Source organism: Habropoda laboriosa, unplaced genomic scaffold (genome assembly GCF_001263275.1).
Source record: "Habropoda laboriosa isolate 0110345459 unplaced genomic scaffold, ASM126327v1 scaffold430, whole genome shotgun sequence".
Taxonomy (NCBI): domain Eukaryota; kingdom Metazoa; phylum Arthropoda; class Insecta; order Hymenoptera; family Apidae; genus Habropoda; species Habropoda laboriosa.
Genome location: NW_017100565.1, coordinates 173,638 through 198,014, shown reverse-complemented (window position 1 = coordinate 198,014; position 24,377 = coordinate 173,638). Strand labels below are relative to the sequence as shown.

Sequence of the window (24,377 nt, the reverse complement as noted above, 5' to 3'; positions counted from 1 at the left end):
TAATATTAAATTTCAGTATAATATTGGTGCATACAAAAATAGTTTATTATCGTTTATAATTCATAATTCGTCGTTGTAAGATATCTGAAAGCAACAACTCCTCCGCAAAGGGTTAATTGGTTATTTGTAACTGTATTGCAACTTGATTCCCACAAAAAAGCATAAACAATATACCTCAACTTCTCGAAACAACCACTTAATTAAAATGAAAGAAAATGTCCCACTCATTGATGCTCTTGGCATCGAGCGCTACTATACCCTGCATAAACTGCTTGCAATTAGCGCATTCCGCCGGCCCTGCCATAGAATATACAGAAATAAAATCGACAAAAAGAAGCAAAAACATAAAATCCGAAAAAATAAATATTTGTCTGTATGGAAAATGTACGATAATTTTTACAGATATCGGAGGACTCGGACGTAAGCTTGTCCGACAGCGCTAGCAACGGTACCGGGACGCCACCGCCTCTACTATCATCCACGCCCACGACCACCGTGTCCAGCATGAAAACGATCAAAACCGGGAAAATCTACAAACCAAAATTTCACACGGCCCTCCAGTGCGTGAACAACGACATCGAAACGTCTTCCCTATCCTCCACATCTTCCACAAACAGTTGCTCCTCGACGACAGCCTCGAGCACCACGCCAAAGCCTAATCCAGAACAGGTGCAAGAGCACATCGACAAAATTATCACGGATAATCAAGCGATCGTCGACGCGGTCGATCCTCGGCTACACAAGCTAATTCAAAAGCAGCAAAGTCTCGTCGAGACGAAACAGTCCGATCAGCCTTTGAATCTCTCCTCCGCGGAGGAATCCTCGTCGAGGAAACGATGTTACAGCGAGAGCTTCGTTCCGGAGGACAAAGACTGTCCGAACGGACGGGAAGGTTCGATCATCAAAGACCTGTTGCTGAAGAATCAAACTTCCAGCCAGGACGGCATGACGGAGAACGAAAATTACCTCTGTCCTTCCTGCAACATCCCCTACTCGAGCATCGACAACCTCGACGCTCATCGCAGGTACTACTGCAAAGGCAGCGTGAGTCCCCGCAGAGAGTATCAGCTGGAGATGGAGAAGAGAGAAGCTGATTTCGACTCGAAGTCTTCCGATTACTACAACACGTTGCAACCCCTACCTTCCCCCGGGCCGCTCTTGGGCAACACAAGGCTGGTCGACGCGTACGCGCCACCGATAAAGAAACAGAGATCTGAGTCTGTGCCTACTTCGCTGCGATCTCTCGAGGTGCTGAGCAAGTATCCGCGGCCGAACTCGCTGCAAATGTTCGGCGGCGAGGTCAGGATACTGGACGACACCGGCGAAACGAAGACGATGAGAATCGAGCCGCGACAGAGGAACTCTCCGACGAACGAGCACATAGTTAGCAGCAAGTGCGTGACCTCGGAGACAGCTTCGATCGTGGTGAGATCGGGCCTTCACTCTGGCGGCACGATGGTTCACAAACCGCCTGGCACGCCGACCAGCACACCCAGTTCCTCTATATCTTTGTCGAACACGCCGAAAATGTTGGCGCCAATCATACCGAACATATCAACCCCGAACATAGCGCCGAGCATGTCGTGCTACAATTATCTCGAGCCACACTTGAACCCTCTCACCAGTATCACTGCCTACAATCCTCTCACTTTGCCCCAGCCAGGAATCACGAATATTCTTCACGGCGGCAAGGTCATACCTTATGTCCCCGGCATGCCTGGACCACATACTCTCACGCCAGCCATAGACATATCTCCGAGTATGGCGACCGGCGAGGCCGGGTACAAAGTGATACCAGGCCTGCCTGGCCTCCACATGATCCCTCAGCCCTTGGATCTCGCCAGTCCGGTGAAAATCCAAACGCCGAACGTTCCTGGAATTCCAGGCCCGATGTCCAGCGGACACGTCTCGATAATCGGCCAGCCTCTGGATCTCGCCAGTCCGGCTAAGGACGGCAAACTCGGCTTCAAAACACCCGTGAACGAGGTTTTGAAGGCCGGTTTGACCAGCCCGAAAGTTCCTAACGCCAAGATCGAGAGCTCGTCGGAGAAGTATCGAAGGGTGCCGTGTTCGAGCGAGATCGGCAAACCGGAGTTCGATCGTCATATCAAGAACAGCGTGGCTGTCAAATACAAAGTGTTGGAGAGCCCGAGGGAGAAATGGGGCGAGTTCTCGTACGACAGAAGCCCGAAGCTCGAGAAAGTGTTGAGTTACTCGAACGGAATCGACACGGGTGCCGTTTCTTCCAATTCGTACAATAAACTCCGATATTCGCCGAAAGAGTCTTCCGAAAGCAGAAAGAGGCTGTCTACGTGGAGCGTGAGCGAACTGGAAGCAGGTAGAGCGTCTGTCTTTTCTCTGGGACACAGCGCTACCCCTAAGTACGATTCACCTCCGCCACCTCTCGAGAACGGACGTTTGAAATCGGCGACAGGTCCTCTCGGCGAGAGCAGAGGGAAGATCGCCGAGTATTCGAACACGTTCAACGGTGGTAAAACGAAACAGGACAGCGCGACCTCGATGCTGCTCGTCAACCTGAACAGTTCTAATAAAACAGAAGTGCCAAGCAAAACTTCCATAGATTTAGTCGTTAAGCCGGATAGTAAAGCCGAGGCTAAATCGCCGAAAAACGGCGACGCTGCTAAAGAAGAGACCAATTCGAATAAGTTCTTAAGGCCGACCTCGTTGCCGTTGAAGCCGGGTACTTTCACGCCTAAGAAGCATCACGGTATCACACCAACGGCGAACACGCTTCCGCTCATCAGCCCTGAGACACCGCGACCGAAGAAATCGTACGGGCAACTTTACCTCAACGGTCACGCTTATACATATCTGGGCCTGAAATGTTCAACCAGAGTGTTTTATTGCACTCTGAACAGACCGCAGCCGATGTACGTAACGCAACAACACGGTCTGTCCATGTACTCGAACTGGAAGATATGCAAAGAGGCACCGCCCGACGTCGATATGGTGCATTACGACTCGAGACACAGACCGTTCAATTATACGACAGCTTGGAAGAAGCAGGAGGACATTTTGACGCATTCCTCGCAGAGACCCACCACGCCAACTAGTCCGGACAGTGGTTTGGACAGTGACATGCAGGAGAAGGCGAAGAGAGTGAAGATATTCGACGGTGGGTTCGAGAGCAACGAGGACTATACGTACGTTAGAGGTAGAGGTAAGAGAATAGCAAATATTTTTCTACGTGCTCTCTCTGTGTTCGCACGTTTTACTCGAATAGGTAAAGGGTTTTCCGGTGAGAGTGATAGAACTTTGAATTGAAATTAAAATAGGGAAGATAGTCTGGTGGTCGTTGTGTAGGTAAATCCTTCTATAACGCGGAGCAACAATTGGGACGGCCCTCCTATAAGGGGCTGCTTTTGAAACGCGGTAGGCTTGTAACGTTATTTCTCTATACAGGGTGTCCCGTAACTCCTCGAACACCTGGAAATAGGGGGTTCCTGAGGTGACTCTGAACAACTTTTTCCTTTACCAAAATGCTGTTTGAAGCTTCATTTTTGAATTATTAACGAAAACCACTGGCCAATCAGAGCGCGCGTAGAGCCCGCGCTCAGGGACGGGCGAACAGAGATTCACCCGCGCACTATCATGAAAGACGCGTACGCGTGACTTCTCGGTTATCGATCGCTGTCAAAAAAATTTCACTTTGCACCGCTATTTTTATAAGGCTCAGAGAAATGGGTTTTTGCCGTCATTCGGACATTTGTATAAATTTGTGAAAAAACTCCAATTAGTCGGAATCGTGAAGAAAATAGCGAAGGTCGTTTTTAACGCGTACGCATTGTTCGATCGCGCCCGGGTGAGGGTTCTTCGTCCCTGTTCTTCGTCCCTGAGCGCGGGCTCTACGCGCGCTCTGATTGGCCAGTGTTTTTCGTTAATAATTCAAAAACGATGCTTTAAACAACATTTTGGTAAAGGAAAAAGTTGTTCAGAGTCACCCCAGCAACCCCCCATTTCCGGGTGTTCGAGGAGTTACGGGACACCCTGTATAACAACTCAGTTAGCTTAAGCGGTCTCCCTATAGCATGCATTTTTCTATTACAGTAAACCTGTAACGCGGTACTCTCATAACACGGTTTCCATACAACGCGGTACGAATTAACCCCTTCACTTATAACAACGAGTCGGACTCGTGACAGAGATTCTGGTCAAGATGTGACAAAAATAGTTATATTAGTAAGAAAAATAAAATGTAATCCTAACTTTCGTTTTAATTTGTAAGACTGAGGATTGCTAAATGCAATTAACCTGTGATAGATCAGCTGATACAGTACTAAAACAGTAAATAGCTGACGCTTAGATGTATAGTCAGAAAAAAAATCATAGGTCAAGGGGTTAATCGCGTTATAGGAGGGTTCACTGTATAGGGTGGTTCGGAAAGTTCGTAGCGAAATGTAGGAAAAATTCAAACCATCGTATCTCTGTTTCTAATCGAGATAGCGACAATAACCAAAAGATGTTGTACTCGTTATTTGAAGACAAACCCGATGTACCCCGGAAATTACTCCCAAGGCGAACTATATTTACTGCGGTGGAGGAGCGTTGCCACGAAAAATTCAACGTCCACGCTTCACTGCAGAAAACATAGTTCGACTTATACCCATCCCTGTTCGTCTTACGAATTATTTGAGTAGTGCGTTGGATTCGTCTTCAACTGTCGAGGAAAATACCCTTTAACTTTTATCGCTATGTCAATTAGAAGCAGAGATAAGACGGTTTAAATTTCGCTACGAACTTTTCGTATCTTGGACGGCGGATGATTCGACAGCAAACGGATGCAGGATCAGTAGGACTCGTAGCAAACAATTTTAATAATTATGCAGAAAAGGGGACTTTTCGCCAATTTCAATCACCTTGAAATATGTTGTCAAAGTCGTCATTTTGGACAACTTTTTGGTATACATGTTACTGCCGCTTGGTCTGAGGTTTAAAAACCTTACTCACGATGATAACTCTTTTCGTGTAAACAAACCACCTGTAGCTTCTGTTTACCTATTTGCTAATATTCTCTCATCATGCAACCATCAACACATTTAAAGGTCTTGAAATCTGCGGCGAGTCCCCTTTTCTGCATAATTACCACAATATTGTTTTCTCGCGGTGTTAAGCAGGGAATTCTGGATCGAAGAATCGTAAACGGATATGTATAATAATGCTTATTATATATTGAATAACAATTAGTACATAAAATTGTTGTGGTAGAGTGATAAGTAGACTGCAGATTTTTATGCAAATTCATATTTTCATGAATATAATTGAAAAAATAGGTAGTTTTATTCGCTAAATATTATAACGAGTACTAGATTTTGCGTTGATTTATATATTTTTGCATATTTTGTGCATTCTCTCTATTTTTGTCTTGAAATTTTCCATTAAGGAGGACTTGTCAGTGAACCGAGTCCTCGTCACGCTGCAAGAGGTGCTGAAAACAGTACCCAAATCAGCAAATTAGCTGACAGAAATGTATTCTGATTGCTAGTAAAAATGAAAAGAAAAAAATTTCCATAAATGCATGAAAATCCGCAGTCTAGTGATGAAATTCGAATTCGATGCTTTAGCTTTGCTTCACAATGCAATTTCAGACGGCCGATAATTTTAGCTGACTTCTTAACTTCTTGCTTAATTGTAACACTTTCGAACAAGAAGCAGAGCAACGAGTACCGTTGGGTCAAAATGACCCTGTATCCGTCATCTGAGAGTTAAATGACCACCACGATTGCGTTTGGTGAAGTGAATACGACAGACCCAATTATCGAAAACTCTGGCACATAAATCAGGTCACTTCATCAATAATACGAATGATGTTTGCTTCGGGATCGACAACAGTTTGTGACATTCGTTGAAACAAACGAGAGATTTAACGTGGTCCCGCAAGAAAAAGTCTGATGGCGTGTCGAGTCGCGAGATCTCGATGGCCAGTTAGCTGCATTTCTCCAAATAATCCTATCATTGAACTTCGACAAAGCGATAGTTTCGGCCAAATTGTGTCACGATGGCAATTGTCACGCGACTCTGACGATTCAGTAACAAACATAGCGGCTGTGGCAATTCAAAGTTCTATTGGAAAATCCTTCATTATCGGATTGGGTCGAAATTTTGCTGGTCGAACGTTTTCGTCGATTAAGCGGAATTAAACTTTGCCGGGAACAGGTGAATTTTTCTTATCCGATGTTATGATAAAGTATCCAGAAAGGTATTTGCATCTAGATTACCGGTGTAACAAATCAGTCAAGTATAAGTAATACGTATCTGTGACAAAAATAGAGATAAGAGTTAAAGAGAGACGCTTGAAATGTTAAACGATCCAAAATATACAGGGTGTCTCAAAACAAATATCAGAGGACAAAAGTATGTTCTACATTTCTGTACCAATCTTATGCATTCTTGCGTATCGATGCACTTGCAAAGTGCAATTGCACTTTTTTTGAAAATTGGAACTACATAATTTTGGAATAGACGTGAGGTGAGATAATTTAACGTGTGTTATGTACCCAAAAAATATATCTATGTACTTTAATCAACACTTAAAAACTAATTTTTATAAGTATGCCAAGGACACGTCTGAATTGCAAGAGAACTATGTAACTCGAAGGTTTACGACAAAAAATTCTCGTCCCTTTTTCGGGGTTCACTTAACCCTTTGAGTGCTGAATACTCCCTGCCGAAGCTCTTCGTATGGACGGAATACTTTTTTGCTAGTGTGAATTCTGCTGATTGAGTATACAAGGCGCAATTAACAACAAGTTATTATTATAATTCTCTGCCACCAAATTAAACAACGCAAATGTATTCTTCATAGGCAGCTAAGGAACACACGTGTACAATTCATCTCATATAAAGATTGACAAAGGCATATATGCTGGTAACTTTTACCGAACTCATATATGCACCCATAGTACACACCGTCCCGTAACTCCTCGAACACCCGGAAATGGGGGGTTGCTGGGGTGACTCTGAACAACTTTTTCCTTTACCAAAATGTTCTTTGAAGCTTCATTTTTGAATTATTAACGAAAAACACTGGCCAATCACAGCGTGCGTAGAGCCCGCGCTCAGGGACGAAGAACAGAGAAGAAAAATTTCTGTTATAATAGACAGACAAAGTTTGAAGAAATGGTGGTCTGGAGCATCCTGTAGTTTAACATTCTCTTCTCTCGTTGTCTTCTGTTCCAGAACAAAATTTTTTCTAGAATAAATGGAGTCATCTTGAGAACATTCTTTAACAAGTTATCTGTGGAATTTACTTTTAAAAATCCCTCACCGGATGAGCCCTGCGCTCCCGTGCCTGGGCGCGGGCTCTACGCGCGCTCTGATTAGCCAGTGTTTTTCGTTAATAATTCAAAAACGAAGCTTCAACCAACATTTTGGTAAAGGAAAAAGTTGTTCAGAGTCACCCCAGCAACCCCCCATTTCCGGGTGTTCGAGGAATTACGGGACACCCTGTATGCATCCATAGCACTCAAAGGATTAAATAGCCACTTTGCCTTGGGAAAAGTCCCAGAAAGTGGGGGCACGGGACCATATTGCCAAAACACTATTACAATTGCCCTCGAGGAGGAGAAAACCCAGAGAGCTTTGGAAAACATCTCTTGACTCTTCGCCTCGAGGATCAAGAGTTGCCCCCATAATTTTTCTTGCATAAATCGATCCTCTGGATCATTCTGCGTATAAAAGTGTTACAGTGACATAATCATAAACTAAACAGTTTACAAGTTATCTTGCCCAAAAAAGTAGCCTTCTTTTTCATCAATTGTGTCCTATTCAATGCATTCAAACTTCACTACAACTATAATTCATAAAAAAAAAAATAAAATACAAACATTTCTTACTAGAAATAGCTAGAGAATGGGTAACGGATAATTCAATTGCGGAAAAATAGCCGACTGCGCGAGATATTTTTGGCTGGAAATAGCCGGTCAACAAAGAGTTGATCGTACCTTGGAAGAATGTATAAAAGTGGTACAGAAATGTAGGACATACTTTTGTCCTCTGACATTTTTTTCTATCTTAACACGTTCACTGCCACGTTGGTCACCTGTGACCGGAGATTGCTTCCTCGATGGAGCCATAATGGTCATCAGTGACCGGATGGCCTAAAACGTTTAGAGTAATTAAAAGAAAATGAATATCGTCGACTAAAAATTTCGAACATCGTAGCTAACTGGACATTATCTTGAATTTAAAAAAAAATTAATAATAAAGCATAATATATATATACTATGCTTAGAATAATGAAAATTTTCTTGTGGCGCCCTGAGCATAACATGTAAATCTGGCGTGGCAGTGAACGTGTTAAAGACAGTTGCGTGAAACAGCCTGTATACAGGAAATAATAAGCATGTAAAGCATCGTCTCAGATTTGTTTAATTAAGTTGAAACAGTTACGTTCAACCCTTTGCACTCGAGTGGCGATTGAGAAGCGACATTATGTTTTACTATTTGGTAAATAATTAAAATAAATAAAAAAAGAATGTATTATAATTGAAATATATTTGTCAATATACATATGGTATGATTTATTTCTACGTTAGTATCAAAAAATTTCATCCATTTTTTAGCAAATACTAAATCTCAATTTTGAAGGTAATTGGCTATAGTGAAAAGATCTTCGAGTACAAAAGGTTAACGTAGAGTAAGAAAAATTGTTACTTCATTTTGTTGAGTGCTTTCCAAGAAGGAACATTTCGTATGAGAATTTTAATGTCGTAATTATTGTCGCGCGTTCAAAGTATCAACGACTGAAATTTGCATTTACGTGTACATGTGTTTATCACGATGTACATACACTACCGGCCAAATGTTTGGAATCACTGTTCATTGTAAGTTACACAAAAATTTCTAAAAAAAAAAGTGAGCAATTTTAAGCATTTTTTAAGGAACTTTTTGTCATTCAAATCAATCGAAATGAGGTCAAGTGCTGTTGGTTTCCACAACATAAATTTCAGGTTTATAAAGAATTAGTAGCAGATTCAATATTGATGTAAATTGACAGGTGATATCAAACATTTGGCCGGCAGTGTACGTGCGTTTGGTAAATAGTATTTTGCGTAAATAACGCATCGTTTCTTATGGTCAGGAATTTCAACGGATTTCTTTTGTTATGTAAGGTCGAGGACGATACGTGTGCGTCGAGTGCGGCATTCGTTGTAAAAAACCATCCATGTTAAAGAAACATATCAGAACGCACACGGATGTAAGGCCGTACACATGCAAGCATTGCGCTTTTAGGTAAGTCGCCTCTAACAAATTTTCCTTTTGTTTTCTTTTTAAGAACTGCGAACTTTGTTAGAGAATCTGTAAGATTCAGGCTTTCTTGTAGTATTGCAAATTTACAATTTATATGCTTTATTTTGTAAAGAAATTTCCTTTAGATTTAAATTTTAATTTAACCCTCCGTAGATATTCTGGGTCTTCGACGACCCAAGTATTTCACTCCATATTTCTTCGAAACGAATTTCTATTTTTATTGAAAAAAGTTTTGGACATTTGACTTAACGAACAATTGTATAGTATAGTAGAGACTTTGATGAGTACTCCAGAATTTTTTCAGATTTTTTCAAAGCTTGAAAGAGTAAAAAAATTAGGCTCCAGTGGGAAACAATCTTTTCTGGGTCATTAATGACCCAAGCAAAATTTCACTCTTGTATCTCTTCAATTATTGAAAAACGTTTAAACATTTGACTCAACGAATAATTGCATAATGTAGTAAAGACTTCAATAAGTATCTCAGAATTTTTTCAGATTTTTTAAAAGCTTGAAACTTCAAAAAAATTAGACTTGGACACAAACGACCCAGTTTGCCTACGAAGGGTTAAGGTTCATAAGAAAATTAAAATGACGCTCAGTTCTCACTTACAAGACTCAACATTCAAATGTATACACTACTGCTCGAAAGTTTAATCGCATCCGTTAAAATGCTGTAAAACCGTAAGTAACTGTAGAACAAAAAAAATTAATTAGGCGAGAACGATAAACTTCACTGCGTTGAGTCCGGTATGAAAGTTTAAATTTGATAAACCGAATTGAAATTTCATCGATTTGAATGAAATGAATTGAAATGAATTGAATTACACGGCACTTTTGCATTGCGCGACTAAACTTGCAAGCGATAGTATACAGCAGAGGCGCTTACCTTCTTGCTCACGAGCAAATTTCCCCTCCCGAGGTTCCCCCACTATGCGACTGAGATGGTCTCGCTCGAGTTGTGGCGCGGCGGGAGGGGGACGCGAGGAGCCCTCCCACCACAACTCCAGCGACTGCCGTTGGTTTATGTTACACATTCTGCGTGTTCGTACCGCATAGTGGGGGAACCTCGGGAGGGGAAATTTGCTCGTGAGCAAGAAGTTAAGCGCCTTTGATCTAAAATAACTCGTTATCTGTTGCTGGTATCAAAAAACGGTTTAAATGAATTGTGTAGCATTAGAAGGAGTGCATGAGATGAACGCAACTATATTTTCTTATATCTTATATTTTTCGAGATTTCAGTGACCTCAATTTTTTGCATGCTCGATACATTTTTGTTTTAATGCTGCGTTGTAGCAGATGAAAAAGCGAATTCAACGACCTATAATAAATTGACCTTGAACCTCAAACTGAGACAAAATATTTTGTACAAATTGTAAAAATTCTAATGCTACAGAATTCATTTAAACGCGTTTTCTGATACAAGTATGAGATAACGAATTATTTTACATGTTAATTCTTATAGACCCACCCTGTGTAGGGTATTAAGAGCGAAGGACTGCAGCGAGGAACGAAACTGAACCGAGAAATATACTTTCCTAGAAAATAACTGTTCATTTACATACTGACGTAAAAATGGAACAGTAACACATGTCACGTGTATTAGCCTACACTTGTTATACCTCGATAAACGTGTAACACGTTGACTTTCCTTTGTTAGTCATATTTTCCTTCCAATTCAATTTTGCGCTGCAATTTAGACACTGACATTGTTACAATGTCAAAATCGCTTATATTCGTTGCAAGAAGACCACATAGAAGCGTAGTACCAACAGTTTTCCACAAATTCTTCTAGAATAATATCCTTCTAGAAGAAAGCATTGAAATTAGAAAGAAAATGAGCTTTGTCACTATTGAACCTCTTGCAAATCGCGCTTGAAAGAGAATAACTTCTTCGTTAAATCAAAGATTTTAGATTCATAAAGTGTTGTAGAAAAAATAAGACAAATTTTGCCGAATACTGACAGTTTCGCTAGCATTGCAGCTAGCTTCGTCAGAGGTCTGAGGACGCGCTAATAATTGTACGCGTCAAGATGTTCGCTCTTTTTAAAGCACCCGCGTTCATATTCCGGATCATAGATCAGTCAATCAGGTTAAAAAAATGAAAGAAGGGTGCTCCAGATAGGGTTAAGGTGGTACTCTGTATCTGGATTGATATTATTATGGTTTCTCATTAACGCTAAAACTGCCAGCCGGGTCAAAAGTGACCCATCAGCGACTTTCCGTAAAACGTGATTAAAAAATTTAATTCATATCGGTGCAAATACAAACTTACATCTCGAAAATAAATTGGGAAAGTTACAAGCGATAATATTAGGTTGGTGCAAAAATAATTGCGGTTTTGAAGTGTGAACTTTAAAATAATATATCTTGGGTTAGAATGAAGTTATTGAATCAAAATAGGAACCATTCGATTTTATACATTTCTGCCAGCGTAATACAAGTTTCTTTATTCCAGTATTATAGAATTCTGGTGTTCTAGAGTCGATGAACTCTTCAAATGCGTTTTCGGCTGCTGCTTGAGTTTTCAAGTTCTTCTCGCGCAGAATGTTTTCCAGATGATTGAAAACTATGACAATCCGTCGGAGAAATGTCCGGCGAATACGGTGGATGAGGCAAGGTTTCGTATCCTAGTTCATTGAGTTTTTGAACGGTTATTTGTGAGACATGTGGTCGGGCGTTGTCATGCAGTAGAATAGGCCCCTTTAGATTGACCAGTATCAGACATAAATCTTTCAACTTTTTATGCATTTTGTCGATTTCGTGACAGTATTTCACTGCTGTAACAGCTTCGCCAGGTCTGAGAAAATTATAACGTCCCAGTTTATACTCCGTACAATAATATCGCTCGAATTTGCTTTTTTTCCATCCTTACTTTCCTGACCAAATACAGCTACAAATAAACAGTCAGAAACAAGTCACAGACATACATCGATAGAACCCTTCACGCTTCGAAATGGTACACTACATGAACGTAGCTACAAAACAACTCACCTCAGACTGATAACTCAAGCTTTTAGTGGCGAAAACCGCAGTTATTTTTGCACCAACAAGAACAATCGCTTTTTTTTTCAAAAGTTGCGAATGGGTCATTTTTGACCCGGCCGGTAGTTCTAGCGTTAAAACTCCCAGTGAACGCGGCTTCTGTACACCCAGAAAGCCTTAAACGGTATAAACTGTAACATACCGGACCGTGAAAGTCTGAAAACTCTCGAGAAAAATAGCGCATGATCTCTAGTTGAACGCCAAAGCAAAGGGTTGAACAATGAATTATGGAGAACTGTAGAGAAGATAACGGAGGAAGGCTGGAATCATTTTCCAACGTAACAGGGATCTAAAACACGTGGCAGAAGGTCCAGAGCTAAACACGATAAAATATCTACAGGCGCTGCTGAAAAAACAATTGCAAAACACATATAACTTGCACCGTGTACACGTTCGAGTAGTTACAGGAACGATTCCAAGAGCAACGAGATTTAATCTCGGAAAAATTATTTATTGGGTGTAGAAATTAATTGGGTGCCCTTTTGTCACAAACTTAAATGTTGATCTAGAAAAAATTAAACACAATTTTAATGATCGAAATGATCTCCGTTATTTTATATGATTTTTTTCTATTTATTGGACAGCTGATGAATTCTCTCTCTGAAAAAGTATGACGATTTTGAGTCGACGAAGTCTTCGAGACTTTTTGGAAAAAGGCACCGAATTAATTTGTACACTTAATAAAAATTTTGTTAAAACTGTATGAAAACGAATCGTAACTATAGTTGTCAAAAACTTATGTAGAATTTAGAGTAAATTTTAGATTATTATTTACGGCTACATTTTACAACGGTGCAAAATTGAATCACGAATGAAATCTTACAATTGGCGAATTGATTAGGACAAGTTAAAACTGTTACACGATTATTAAGGTAAAATTAGTATAGAATAATACACGGCGCCACAAATCTTACATAAATACATTTCTATTTATTTGGTCGGTATTTTTTTTTAGTTAATGATAAGTATCTTTTAAAATAAATAAATTCAGTAAAAATTGAATAATTTGGTCAGTATTAAATCGCATTTTGTTAGTACAATCTTGTTTACTCGGTCGGTATTAGTTTGTTTTTTGGTGAATAAAATTTAAATTTTTCGTTAGATTAGGATAGGTTAGGAAATTTTATTATACACACTATCTATTTAAAATACTGACAAATTATTATGTTCACCAATATTTTAATGAAAATACTGACAGGTTTTATACTGCTTTATACAAGTTTAAATACTGACCATTTATTTAAAATACTAATTCAATATTTTTTTTAAATATTGACGTAATAAATAGCAGCCACGTAAATTCACAAAGAAATCGTCATTTTCTACGAAAGAACTATCGGTTCAATTTTCTTTTTCACTGAGTATTCAAAAATACTCGTTTGAAAGCTTATATCCTTAAAAACAGGGCCGTATTTACCATAAGGCGCTAAACCTTACCCCTCACAAACAGCAATATAAAAAACAGCTTGGTTATAATTACAAAATAAAATATGGCCGCTAAAAGAGGCCGCTGAAAACGGAAACGCAAATTTACGAGGGTCCGCTATTCATTTCTGCAGACCAATAATTTATTAAAATGAGTTATCACGGAAATGTCGACTTTTATTTTCAATAAATTTAAAAAGAAACGTGTATGAATTTAATTAACTGAAATAAATTTGTTCCTTCGAGGCCTCGTAATGATGTTGCGCCAGAGACGTATCTAGCGTAAACGGCGCCTAGGGCAAGCGCGAAATTCCCCCCACGTGCATATCATACTAATTCCACCGTTTCTTTTCTACTTCTTTGTTGAATAATTAAACATTAAGTTAAATATTACACGATTTTGACTCTGAAGAAAAACAAAAAATAACTGTACAAACAAATTACAATATTATTTTTCTTGTCCTCAAAGTTGGCTCTTTCCACTTCTTCTCTCTCCACTAACATTGGCCCCCCGAATAAATTTATTCAACAAACAGTGTTTGCCAAACACTATTCCTTTCGGCTTATTTTTGCGCCCTACTTGCCCCACCCTAGATACGCCTCTGTCCTACGCTCAGCGCCTCCAAAAGCATAAATACGACTCTGTTTAAGAAATTGTGCTCGAATAAACTATTATAAATAATACTCACCGTCGCATATAATCATTTTCTTGTCTATTTCATAAAAACCCAACATTCTCCTCATCAGAACATGTTCAAACAATATTGCCTCCTCCTCTGTACGCAGTTTCAAAACGAAAGGCAACCTGACGAAGCACATGAAATCGAAGGCTCATTACAAGAAATGCGTGGAACTCGGCGTCGTTCCTGTACCAACGACGGTCTGCGACGAGAATATCGATAAAGAGGCGATCGCCCGTCTGGCGGCAGGTGGTAACACGGAAGAGTCCTCGGAGGAGGAGGAGGAGAGCGAGGGAGAGGAGAGCGAGGAGTCTGGAAGCGAGGAACAAGAGGCGGCGCAGAGTTTGCTAAGTCTCTCGCAGCGTAACACAAACAGCAGATTTCCAGGACTGGTGCCGTCTGGAAGACCAACCACTTACCCTTACACCCTAACTTTCCCAACAACCTCCACCACGACGAGCGTGTCGAGCGCGATAAGCAGCAACAGCCCGTTGAACAGTCAGACGGTCACCACTCAAGAAACAACCCTCGTGAGAAACGAGTTGTCCCACCGTTACTACTTCCCCTCGAGCCGAACCGGCCCGGAGGAGTCGAGAACGAGCGTGATCCAGTCGTCGAAGAAAGAAAGCTCGGACCTCGAGGCGAACGAGATCGACGCAGACTCGCGGAGCACGCTGTCACAGCCGATGGATTTAACGACAAAGCCAGCCTTGCAGCCATTACCGTCGCCTGTGCTACAAAGAGCCAGGCCGGCGGACATTTTGACTCCGGTCTCGGAGCCGGTGCTCTTGCAGACGATCGTTCAGACAATGGAGAGACTGCCGATCCAAGGAAGAGAATGGAAACCGGACACGGAAGGGCGCATGCTGCAGGCGTATCTTACCGAGAGGCACGTCATGGACAGCAAGATCAAGCAACAGTATCGGGTAGGAAACACAAAGACGGAGAAACAGCTGAAGGAAAGGGACATCTACTCGCAGCAACAGCACTCGCCGAAGTCGAGGAGCGTCGAATCGGAGAACGTTCCTGTAACCACGTTCGCCGATCCTGGGAAAATTCAAATAACCGCGATAGACACGAGGATCAAGCACGCGTCGAAGCACACCACGGAGGATATCAAGATGGAGATCAGGGAGAAGATTTATCAGAATAACGTCGGGACGGAGCGACGATCCTTCGACATCGAGTCGATTCACAGGGACAAGGAGCAGCAGGGAAGTCGAACTAACGAAAGGGATAATTTCGATCATAGTTCGAGCTGTCCTGTCAGCTCGAAGACCACCGGAGAGTATAATTTGTCCAAGAACAACAACTGCATGGAGAGATCGAATTATCTGGTGGAGTCTCCGAGTAGGAGTACACCGCAGAACGTGGATTGTCATTCCCCGAAGTCTTTCAACGTGGACGCGAACAATCGATTGTTGCCGATACCGCACACGGGCAACGACGTCGACAGGAATTCGATATACAGCTCGATCAAGCCTATGAACGAATTGGAGAGGGTTCGAGAGTCTCACGCGGTTAGCCAAGAGATCAGGTCGGCGAATCACGAACTGAGAACGGTGTCTGCTGATCTGAGAATGCAGGCTCAGAGTCCGCGGAATTTGGACGGAATAAGGCCGCCTAGTAGAGAAATTCGAGGGCCCTGTCAGGACTACAGGGGTCAGATGCAGGACTTGCGACCTCCTAATCAAGACTACAAATTGTGCAGGCAAGAGTTGAGACCTCCTAGTCGAGAATTGAAGCCACTGAATCACGACGTACGCTCCAGTCAGGAGATACCGTCTTCGAACAACGCGGAGATGAGATCGGCGAACGTGGACAACAGACCTCCCAGCAGAGATATGATTTTATTATCCGAGTACAACAGGCACGCGCAGCCGCAAGAACCGAGAGTTAATTACGACATGATGCCGTTAACGATACACGAGCCGTCGAAAATGCAAGAGGTATCGAGGCCGCAGAACGTCGAGGTGAAACACACGGAAATGACGAAGCAGAGTATAACTGAGAGCATCAAGCACACGGTTGTGAGGAAAATGGTCGTTGGAGGACCTGGATTCAGATCGCCCTCGCCAAACGCAGGAACCACCAAACCGCAGGCTGAGTTCTTGCAGCCTTCGAATGGACCTGCGCCTAATTACGTCAGGTGAGTCAGGTATCCATGCTGGATGCGTCAGTTAAGTGTAAGGGTCGTTCGATGAGTGAAGAGACAAGCATGGTTTATTCGATGAATTTCACAATTTACCTATCTTTCGACGTAGTCCCTTGTTACTCTGGTCCCATCACTCGTTGAATACGAGTAAGGGGGCAGTGGAAACACAAAGAAAGAAGAGAAGATAAAAAGATTTTAATTTTTAATTTTAGTAATTTCTTTTACTCAAAAGGGGCCAGTAGGCTAAGTAAGTTTGGGAAGCCTGCGTTAATCGTAGCCAAAATTTTAGCGAGCAAGGTTGTGTTATTTAAGATGTCTAAATTTCTAGAAAACATTCTTTGTCTTGTTGTTTGAGCTAGTTTTGCACGTTGACTTTTTACTTTTTTGTTGCTGTCAAACTTGGTTACACAAAAGGGGAGTTAAACAAAAAGAAATCTGATGGGGCAAGATCTGGACTATAACCAATCAACCTAATTTTTCCTAATTTTTTCTATGTGCACTGGAATTGTTGTCAAACAGCTGTTTTTAATTGACGACAAGAATGTCAATTTATGATTTACAAAGTATCCTACTTTTTATTTAGATATTTTTTGAACTACAGCTCTTTGTCTCTTTACTTATTGAATCACCATCCTAATTCGTTAATTCTAGCATTTCCAATCAGTTACATATTCGAATTATCGCGAATCGATTCTTGTTCCTTATGAAAGCGAAATATTAACCTAGTTTTGTCATTCCGTTAAATCAGCTGTTCCCAAAGAGGGCGCTGCAACGGTCCAGGGGCGGTAGTAGCATCGGGCGCACTTGAGGGGGGCGAGATGAATAAAACTAAGGGTGCGATGGAAGCAGAAAAAAATTAATTTCAATAATTTAGTAATTTTCTTCAATTAAAAAGGGGGCGGTAGGCTGAGTAAGTTTGAAAATTTCTGCATTAAATGTACCCAAAATTTTAGTGAGTAAAATTGTCTAAATTTCTAGGAAAAAATTCCTCCTGCAAAAATATTTAGAAACGTCGAAAATTTAGTTGCAATTTTGAGAAAAAGAAATACAATCCGTTTAAAAGTGTATTTGTGAAAATTATCGTTACAAATTAGTTCTTCGAATATTGTTCCAATTAATGCACCGTCCGATTTTCAACAACATTCAATGCCAGATGAATTTTCATTGTAAGAACTGAATCTACTGAATGCAGTTACAGTGTGAGTGAAGACGGAAGAAGTGTCTGCGGAATTTGTAACAAAGTGTTCAGCAAACCTAGTCAGTTACGGTTGCATATCAACATTCATTACTTCGAGAGACCATTCAGATGTGAAAGTTGCGCGGTTTCATTTCGAACCAAGGGTCATTTAACAAAACACGAAAGATCTGTTTCTCATCATAACAAGGTAAACAAATTTTAAGTGCTTTTTACTTGTATGTATAACGAAAAAACCATTCGATAGTAATTTCATGAATTATCTATTGATTTCTAAATTGTGACTATTAATTTACACGCTCCACGTATTTAATTATTGCTCTCGACAATTTGCACACTTTTTCTAGGATAAAGACAGATATGACAAAGATATTTCAAAGTATCTTATTTCAATGCACGTTTATCATTGATGTCAACAAATTTCTAGAGTGATAATTTATCGCTTTTTAATTTTTTACTTGATAAGTGATTTCTCAATAACCAGAACAAATAGTAAAAGAACACCAAATGTCAACGTTTCTGATTACGGTTGAAAATTACTTCACAACTATTTTATTATATAGGTTTAAATAATCTGGGCCACTAATTTTTGTCAAATTTTCTATTATAAAGGAAACTTTTAATTACATTGAGTATTTATTGTTGGTTCAGTGCTTGAGAAATATTCAAAGTTGAACGCTTATTCTTTGTTTATTAATAAATATTGCAATAAGTATTATGCTGTACACATAACCCATGTGTTATTGTGACTATGACTGGAGAAAGATTGATTATTATATTAGAAGAGGATTCAAATATAAAGTAATAGTTTTGTTGTTCTTAAACGTTATTTTAATATGTTATTCTATATAAACATTTTATTCTGCACAGCCTATACAGGGTGTTGCACACAAATGAGCCAAAAAAGTTTCATTAGGAAAAATTAAATGGTTTAAATCTTCAACGAAAATGGAGGAGTTTCAAAGATTTCAGGGTCACCTCTATTTTTTTAAATGGAATTATACATTTTTTATTCACCATTCGATACGTTTTTTAATTCTCTACAAAAATGTATTAAGGTACTTGGGTCGAAAAATGATTAGTTTAAAAAATATTTTAACTTCAGTTTCTCAACATTGTACCATATTGTCACTTCTCCAAATATGATACAATATGTATCATTTTTCGACCTAAGTACCTTAACACTTTTTCGTAGAGAATTAAAAAACGTATCGAATGGAGTTTAAAGAATATACAGTTCCATTTAAAAAAATAGCGGTGACCTTGAAATCTTTGACACGTGACGTGTCACTTGAAATCATTTAATTTATCCTAATAAAATTTTTATTGTATAATCCATCTAACCTACATAAACTCTTTGGAATATCTGTACCACGTGTTCAAGGTTGCATTAATAAAAAGAAAACACGCCCAATAACAGCGTTAGTTCGAATTTATAAAAATCATTCTTTGATCTATCGATGCAATCAATGAAATCCAATCATCGTACGAGAAAGTCATGCAAATTTTCGAAAGCAATTGATAATTTGTTTTTGCAAGTGTTGCAAGTTTAGATCGAAAATAATTTTCGAAGAATCTTTTTAATTTCACGATTGAATGACGTGTATTACAGGTCAGTATGACTTCTACGTTCGGAGCTGCGACCACCAGCAATCCTAGACCATTCAAATGTACTGACTGTAAAATAGCATTCAGAATACACGGCCACTTGGCGAAGCATCTTCGTAGCAAAATGCATATTATGAAATTAGAGTGCTTAGGTAAATTACCGTTCGGAACGTATGCTGAGATGGAAAGGTCCGGTGTCAATTTAAATGATATTGATACTACCGACTGTGATAATAGTCTTACTAGTCTTCAGGTACGTAACGTGTCCAAGCATTCTCAAAGGCTGCATATTTTAAATGTACCGAATTGAATAAAGTATCTTTAGAAACTGAAATAAAATGTTTCTAGTAAAAAGTACAAATAAGTCTAGAAAAAGTCTTCAACTAGAAAAAACTTTCAATATTTATATTCTTGTAATATAAATGAAACTGTTCTTATGTACACAACAAACAGAAATGTGTGAAGTAACAAAAATAATAAAAAAAAAAAAAAAGAAATTGTTAAACCTCACTACTTAATGGACAAAAGTAAACTTATATAAATACTTGGAAAATTTAATATATGCATATTATTGTAGTATTTTGTTATAAATTGCAATGATTTAATACATGCATATTACTGTAGTATTTTCTTATAAATTGTAATGATTTAATATATGCATATTACTGTAATATTTTTTTTACAAATTGCAATGATTTGCAAAACTGATTAAAAAGTGTTGCTAACAAATGAATCCCTCTATTTAACAGATGCTGGCTCAAAGACTTTGTGAAAAAGATCCTAGTAAAATAGGTCAGTGGGATTCTGAGGCAATTCCTGGTCAAATAATCAGCGGAGGCGAAACTTCGTCGGACGAGGGTGAGCCTATACCACAGCACGCTATGCATCCATACCCTGTGAAAGTAACAGACACGGATATGTCTCGATCATATCACGTGCCAATCATGAACGAAGATCCGAAATCGGATATTCGCCTCGCGAACCTTCAGTTCAATCAACAGAGGCGCGACTACGGTGGAAAAGAGAGGTTAAGCCAGTCCACGTTCCCTGTAGACGATACAAAGCCGAACGAAGAAACACAGTCGTACAAGTGCCAAGTTTGCACGGTGTCTATGCGTACTATGAACGAGTTACAAGTACATTGTTTTGTTGAACATAATATCGAATCAGATTCTAGTACAAATACCCAGGAGGATAGAAGCGTGAACAAGTGTAGAGAGGAAGAGAATACTCAGAAAAAGCTAATGGAAGAACCTGTAGTCAAGGAGGATCACAGTAGACAGAAAATTGAAGACACATAGTGCCAAAATAATGCAGAGTGAACAATAATAAAAAAAAAAAAATAAATAAAACGAGCGGTAAAGTTGTTTGAATGATTTTCATTGCCGAACCGATAAAATAGTAGTTGTAGTAACAAAGTATCATCACATTTCGAAGGAAATTTCTCAAGAGATATTATCATTACCTACTAACACTGTTTGTTATTGCGATTAAGAATTACGACAGACTTCTTCCGACATGCCAAAAGGTGCGATTTAATTACATTAAAAGAAGTTCTACGTTATATGGTAATGTACAGTGAATATTATTATCGAGAAAAACTTATTAATATTCTAATGGAATTTTCATTTTATTTAATATTTATTTTACGAGCCAAAGTACATAAAAGATGCATACTCTTCGAATGCCATATAAACATTGTGTTAATTGTATTGACAAATATTAATACGGTGGTTTTTACGGTATATACATACATATATGTAGTCGACACTCTTTACTATACACGTGAATTACATATCCCGTCGTTTATACTACACTACACGAGGTCTACGCGTCGCGACAAGTAAACAAACATGGACGCCGCTAACTAGTTCCTGTGTCAAACGATAGGGGCGCCCCAACATCATCTCAGTGCCGCGTCCAGTTCACTTTGTCGCCCCAACACCTCTTCTCAAAGTAATCTGGCACGACTACTAGTCTGCAGCATGAAGCACAAATCTTTGATCGATACATCTATTGGCATTAGGTCGGTTTACACATACCTGGATATAATTTTTCCATGCTCATAGACATCTCGAACGAAATGATGCCTGACATCAATGTGCTTAGTTCTGGAATGATAAGCACGACTTTGAATAAGTTTCTGAACATCTTGATTGTCATTGTAAATCACAGTGCTTTTAGCAATTGCACCAATTTGTTGCAGTATCCCTTGGAGGTACCACTGCTTCTCTAGCTGACTCAAACAAAGCCATATACTCAGCCTTTGTGTTGGATAATGCTTTCTTGACTCCCTTAGCTCCTGTCAGGACGAAGGCAAAACTAGTGTGTAATCTGCGATTATTCTTGTCAGTAACCCCAAAAATATTTCTCCCATTTTGTCTGTATGCTATGCCAACCACATTGTGCTCACGTGGTACGTGTCACAACTATTCAGAATCATCATAAACGCCGTGGCGACAACATTATAAAAATTTTTGTGAATTTGTCGAACCAATAGCCAGCCAACGCAGGTACCAAAACGACACAATATTCGGAAAGCATATTAAACTAACTTCTCTAGGAATTATGGCAGCACGCATCGACAGGCCCTCTATCGAAGATCCTCACGAAGTTACCTTGAGCCAATCTACCGCTGAGGAAGGATCTAATCACCTCAGTACTCCACGATTCTATCCTCTGGCAAGATGCTCTAGTGTATAAATTGCCTGTCGCTAAACCTCTCAATGGCATAAGACCCACCCATCAGCAGTGCGCCAATACCAAGGACCCCCACGAATGTGGATATTATTGGATCAAAGGCATTGTTTTGCACATCTTCCAGGAGGTCTTGGACCTCTCTAACTCGACTTGTTGGAGTTTCAATCGTACGGCCCAGAGGTCGTCCCAACCTGTCCACATCAATACTCTGCTACAATTCATATATTGACGAATTACCCTAGTAGACCTTGTCAACAGTTATGAAGAACTTTGAAACGTGTTCTCCCACACACTCTCCATCAGTCATTTTTACTAGTCTCCTCATCGGTGTTGTCTGCGTCGCAGGTCCCTTTTATTGAAACTCGGTCTTCAACTTCTGCTACAGTCAGTATGAGATGTATCTACGCTTTTCACGTGTTTCAGCTGCGATAGATGCATATTCAGGATGATTTCTGACATTGCTTTCTTATCCTTTCTGCCCCCGTCCGTTAAAACATTCTTCCATGCGGATATAACGGCTGGCTTTAGGATTGTTCCGTTTACATAATCCAAAAGATCGACTCGACACATGAAAGCCTTCATTTGAATAACCCAAGTGTCGTAATTATCTCCTGTCAGAGGTTCCATTGATACGTGGGTGGAAGCTATTTTCTACTTCAAGCTTTTCAGACTCACTTTCATTCAACATACATCAGTCTTCCCAAATGTTCTCAAAACCTATGCTCAACCTGCCACGTGGCCCTATTTTCAATCATAAAAATATATCACCAAATTCGCGTTCTCTGGACCCATAACGTATACATAAAGAGTCGACACTCTTTACTGCATACGTGAATTACATATCCCGTCGTTTATATCAGTGCTGTCAAACATAAGGGCCCCTCACGCGCCTGCTTCCCCTTCCAACCATTCTTTCGCGCGACGTGCCTTCGTTGTCAAGGCAACCGCGCGACGCTAAGGAGGCGGCCATGACAGACTAGCGCTTCCGTAGTCAAGGAAACTTGGCAGACACCACGCACGACGTATTATCGTCTCAGCCGCGTCCCAGTACCATGGTAACGGTGGACGATGGTGCGAATGGCGTTTGTCTCCCGAGAGACAATTTTGGTCAGCGTTGGTTTATGTTACACTATATGAGGTCTTTTGTCTACGCGTCGCGAACAAGTAAACAAACATGGACGCTACTGACTAGTCCCGTGTCAAGCAAGTACGGGCGCCCCAACATTCTGTCAGTACCGTGACCAGCTCACTTTGACTCCCCACCACATTGAAAATCAGTTACACATTAAAAACAAAAACACTGAATAACACTTGACATAAAATTATTTCTTTTAACATTCTAATAACAAAATTTCCTTTTCTAAATGATATAATTAGAAGAGTGGTACTTGGTATTTCAAAAATTGAATATTAATGTTTATTACTGAAACGAAACAGTTAAATTTAAAGAAAGAGAAAGAGTGCTATTTTTTATGAAACATTTTTAACTATTTTTTCAACTTTTAATCCTAAATAAGAAAATTTTTGCAGTAACTAATTGGTTGTTAAATAGTTTGTTCATTTGAATTTATATTTTGTATTATTTGATGATGAAAATAAGCAGAAAGAATAAAATAGATACTATTTGGTTTGCCAATAGACAATAGAAGTTTTATGTAGGTTTCTATAAAGATGAGATGAAACTTTAATTTTGTATTAAAATTAAAATGTAAGATATCAGTTTTACATAAGTAACATTCAGAAATTTGAATTTTCTTCCAACCTTTTATAAATTTGTAATTTTGAACTGTTCATATATAACCAATTCATCAGTATTTAAAATACTTATATATGTACATAATAATAAATATATTGTACAGATTAATAAACAAGAAATATCACATAAAATGTATCAAAAACTTAATGGTTTATTTCAATGTGTTATTCTTAAAAATAGAAGGAACATTGCATTAATTCAACATCTTTTCAATTTCAAGGATCAAATTACACTTATAATCAAGGATTGTAAAAGAAATTTTATTTTTCAGTAAAAATAATACCTTTATTAAGTTGAAATCAGAAAACTGACTATTATATCTTTGTTAATACATAAGTTTATAAATTTACATATATTTTATTGTATTGAAATAAATGCACACATATTATGAAGTATTTAAAAATTTCCAATAGTTTTATAAATATTAAGTTTATTAATATACAATCCCATTATCCAGTAAAGAAATTTTTAAAATAACAATAGATAAACCATTAAAGTTCTGGTCTAAAATTTTGGTACATATGCATGTGTAGATACAATTACAGT

At 39.3% G+C, this 24,377-nt stretch overlaps 1 protein-coding gene across 1 annotated transcript in view; it reads left to right on the top strand.

The window, feature by feature from the left end:
• The window catches only part of LOC108576626, an 89,227-nt gene extending 68,544 nt beyond the window's left edge, over positions 1 to 20,683 (top strand). Inside the window, exons 3-9 of the mRNA XM_017939649.1 lie at positions 403 to 3,181; positions 9,132 to 9,252; positions 14,524 to 16,566; positions 17,771 to 17,957; positions 19,380 to 19,628; positions 20,125 to 20,551; positions 20,592 to 20,683. Coding sequence (XP_017795138.1) covers positions 403 to 3,181; positions 9,132 to 9,252; positions 14,524 to 16,566; positions 17,771 to 17,957; positions 19,380 to 19,628; positions 20,125 to 20,551; positions 20,592 to 20,620 — 5,835 coding nt within the window. The 3' untranslated portion in view covers positions 20,621 to 20,683. The remainder of the gene's footprint in view (positions 1 to 402; positions 3,182 to 9,131; positions 9,253 to 14,523; positions 16,567 to 17,770; positions 17,958 to 19,379; positions 19,629 to 20,124; positions 20,552 to 20,591) is intronic.
• The last annotated feature ends 3,694 nt before the right edge of the window (positions 20,684 to 24,377 follow it).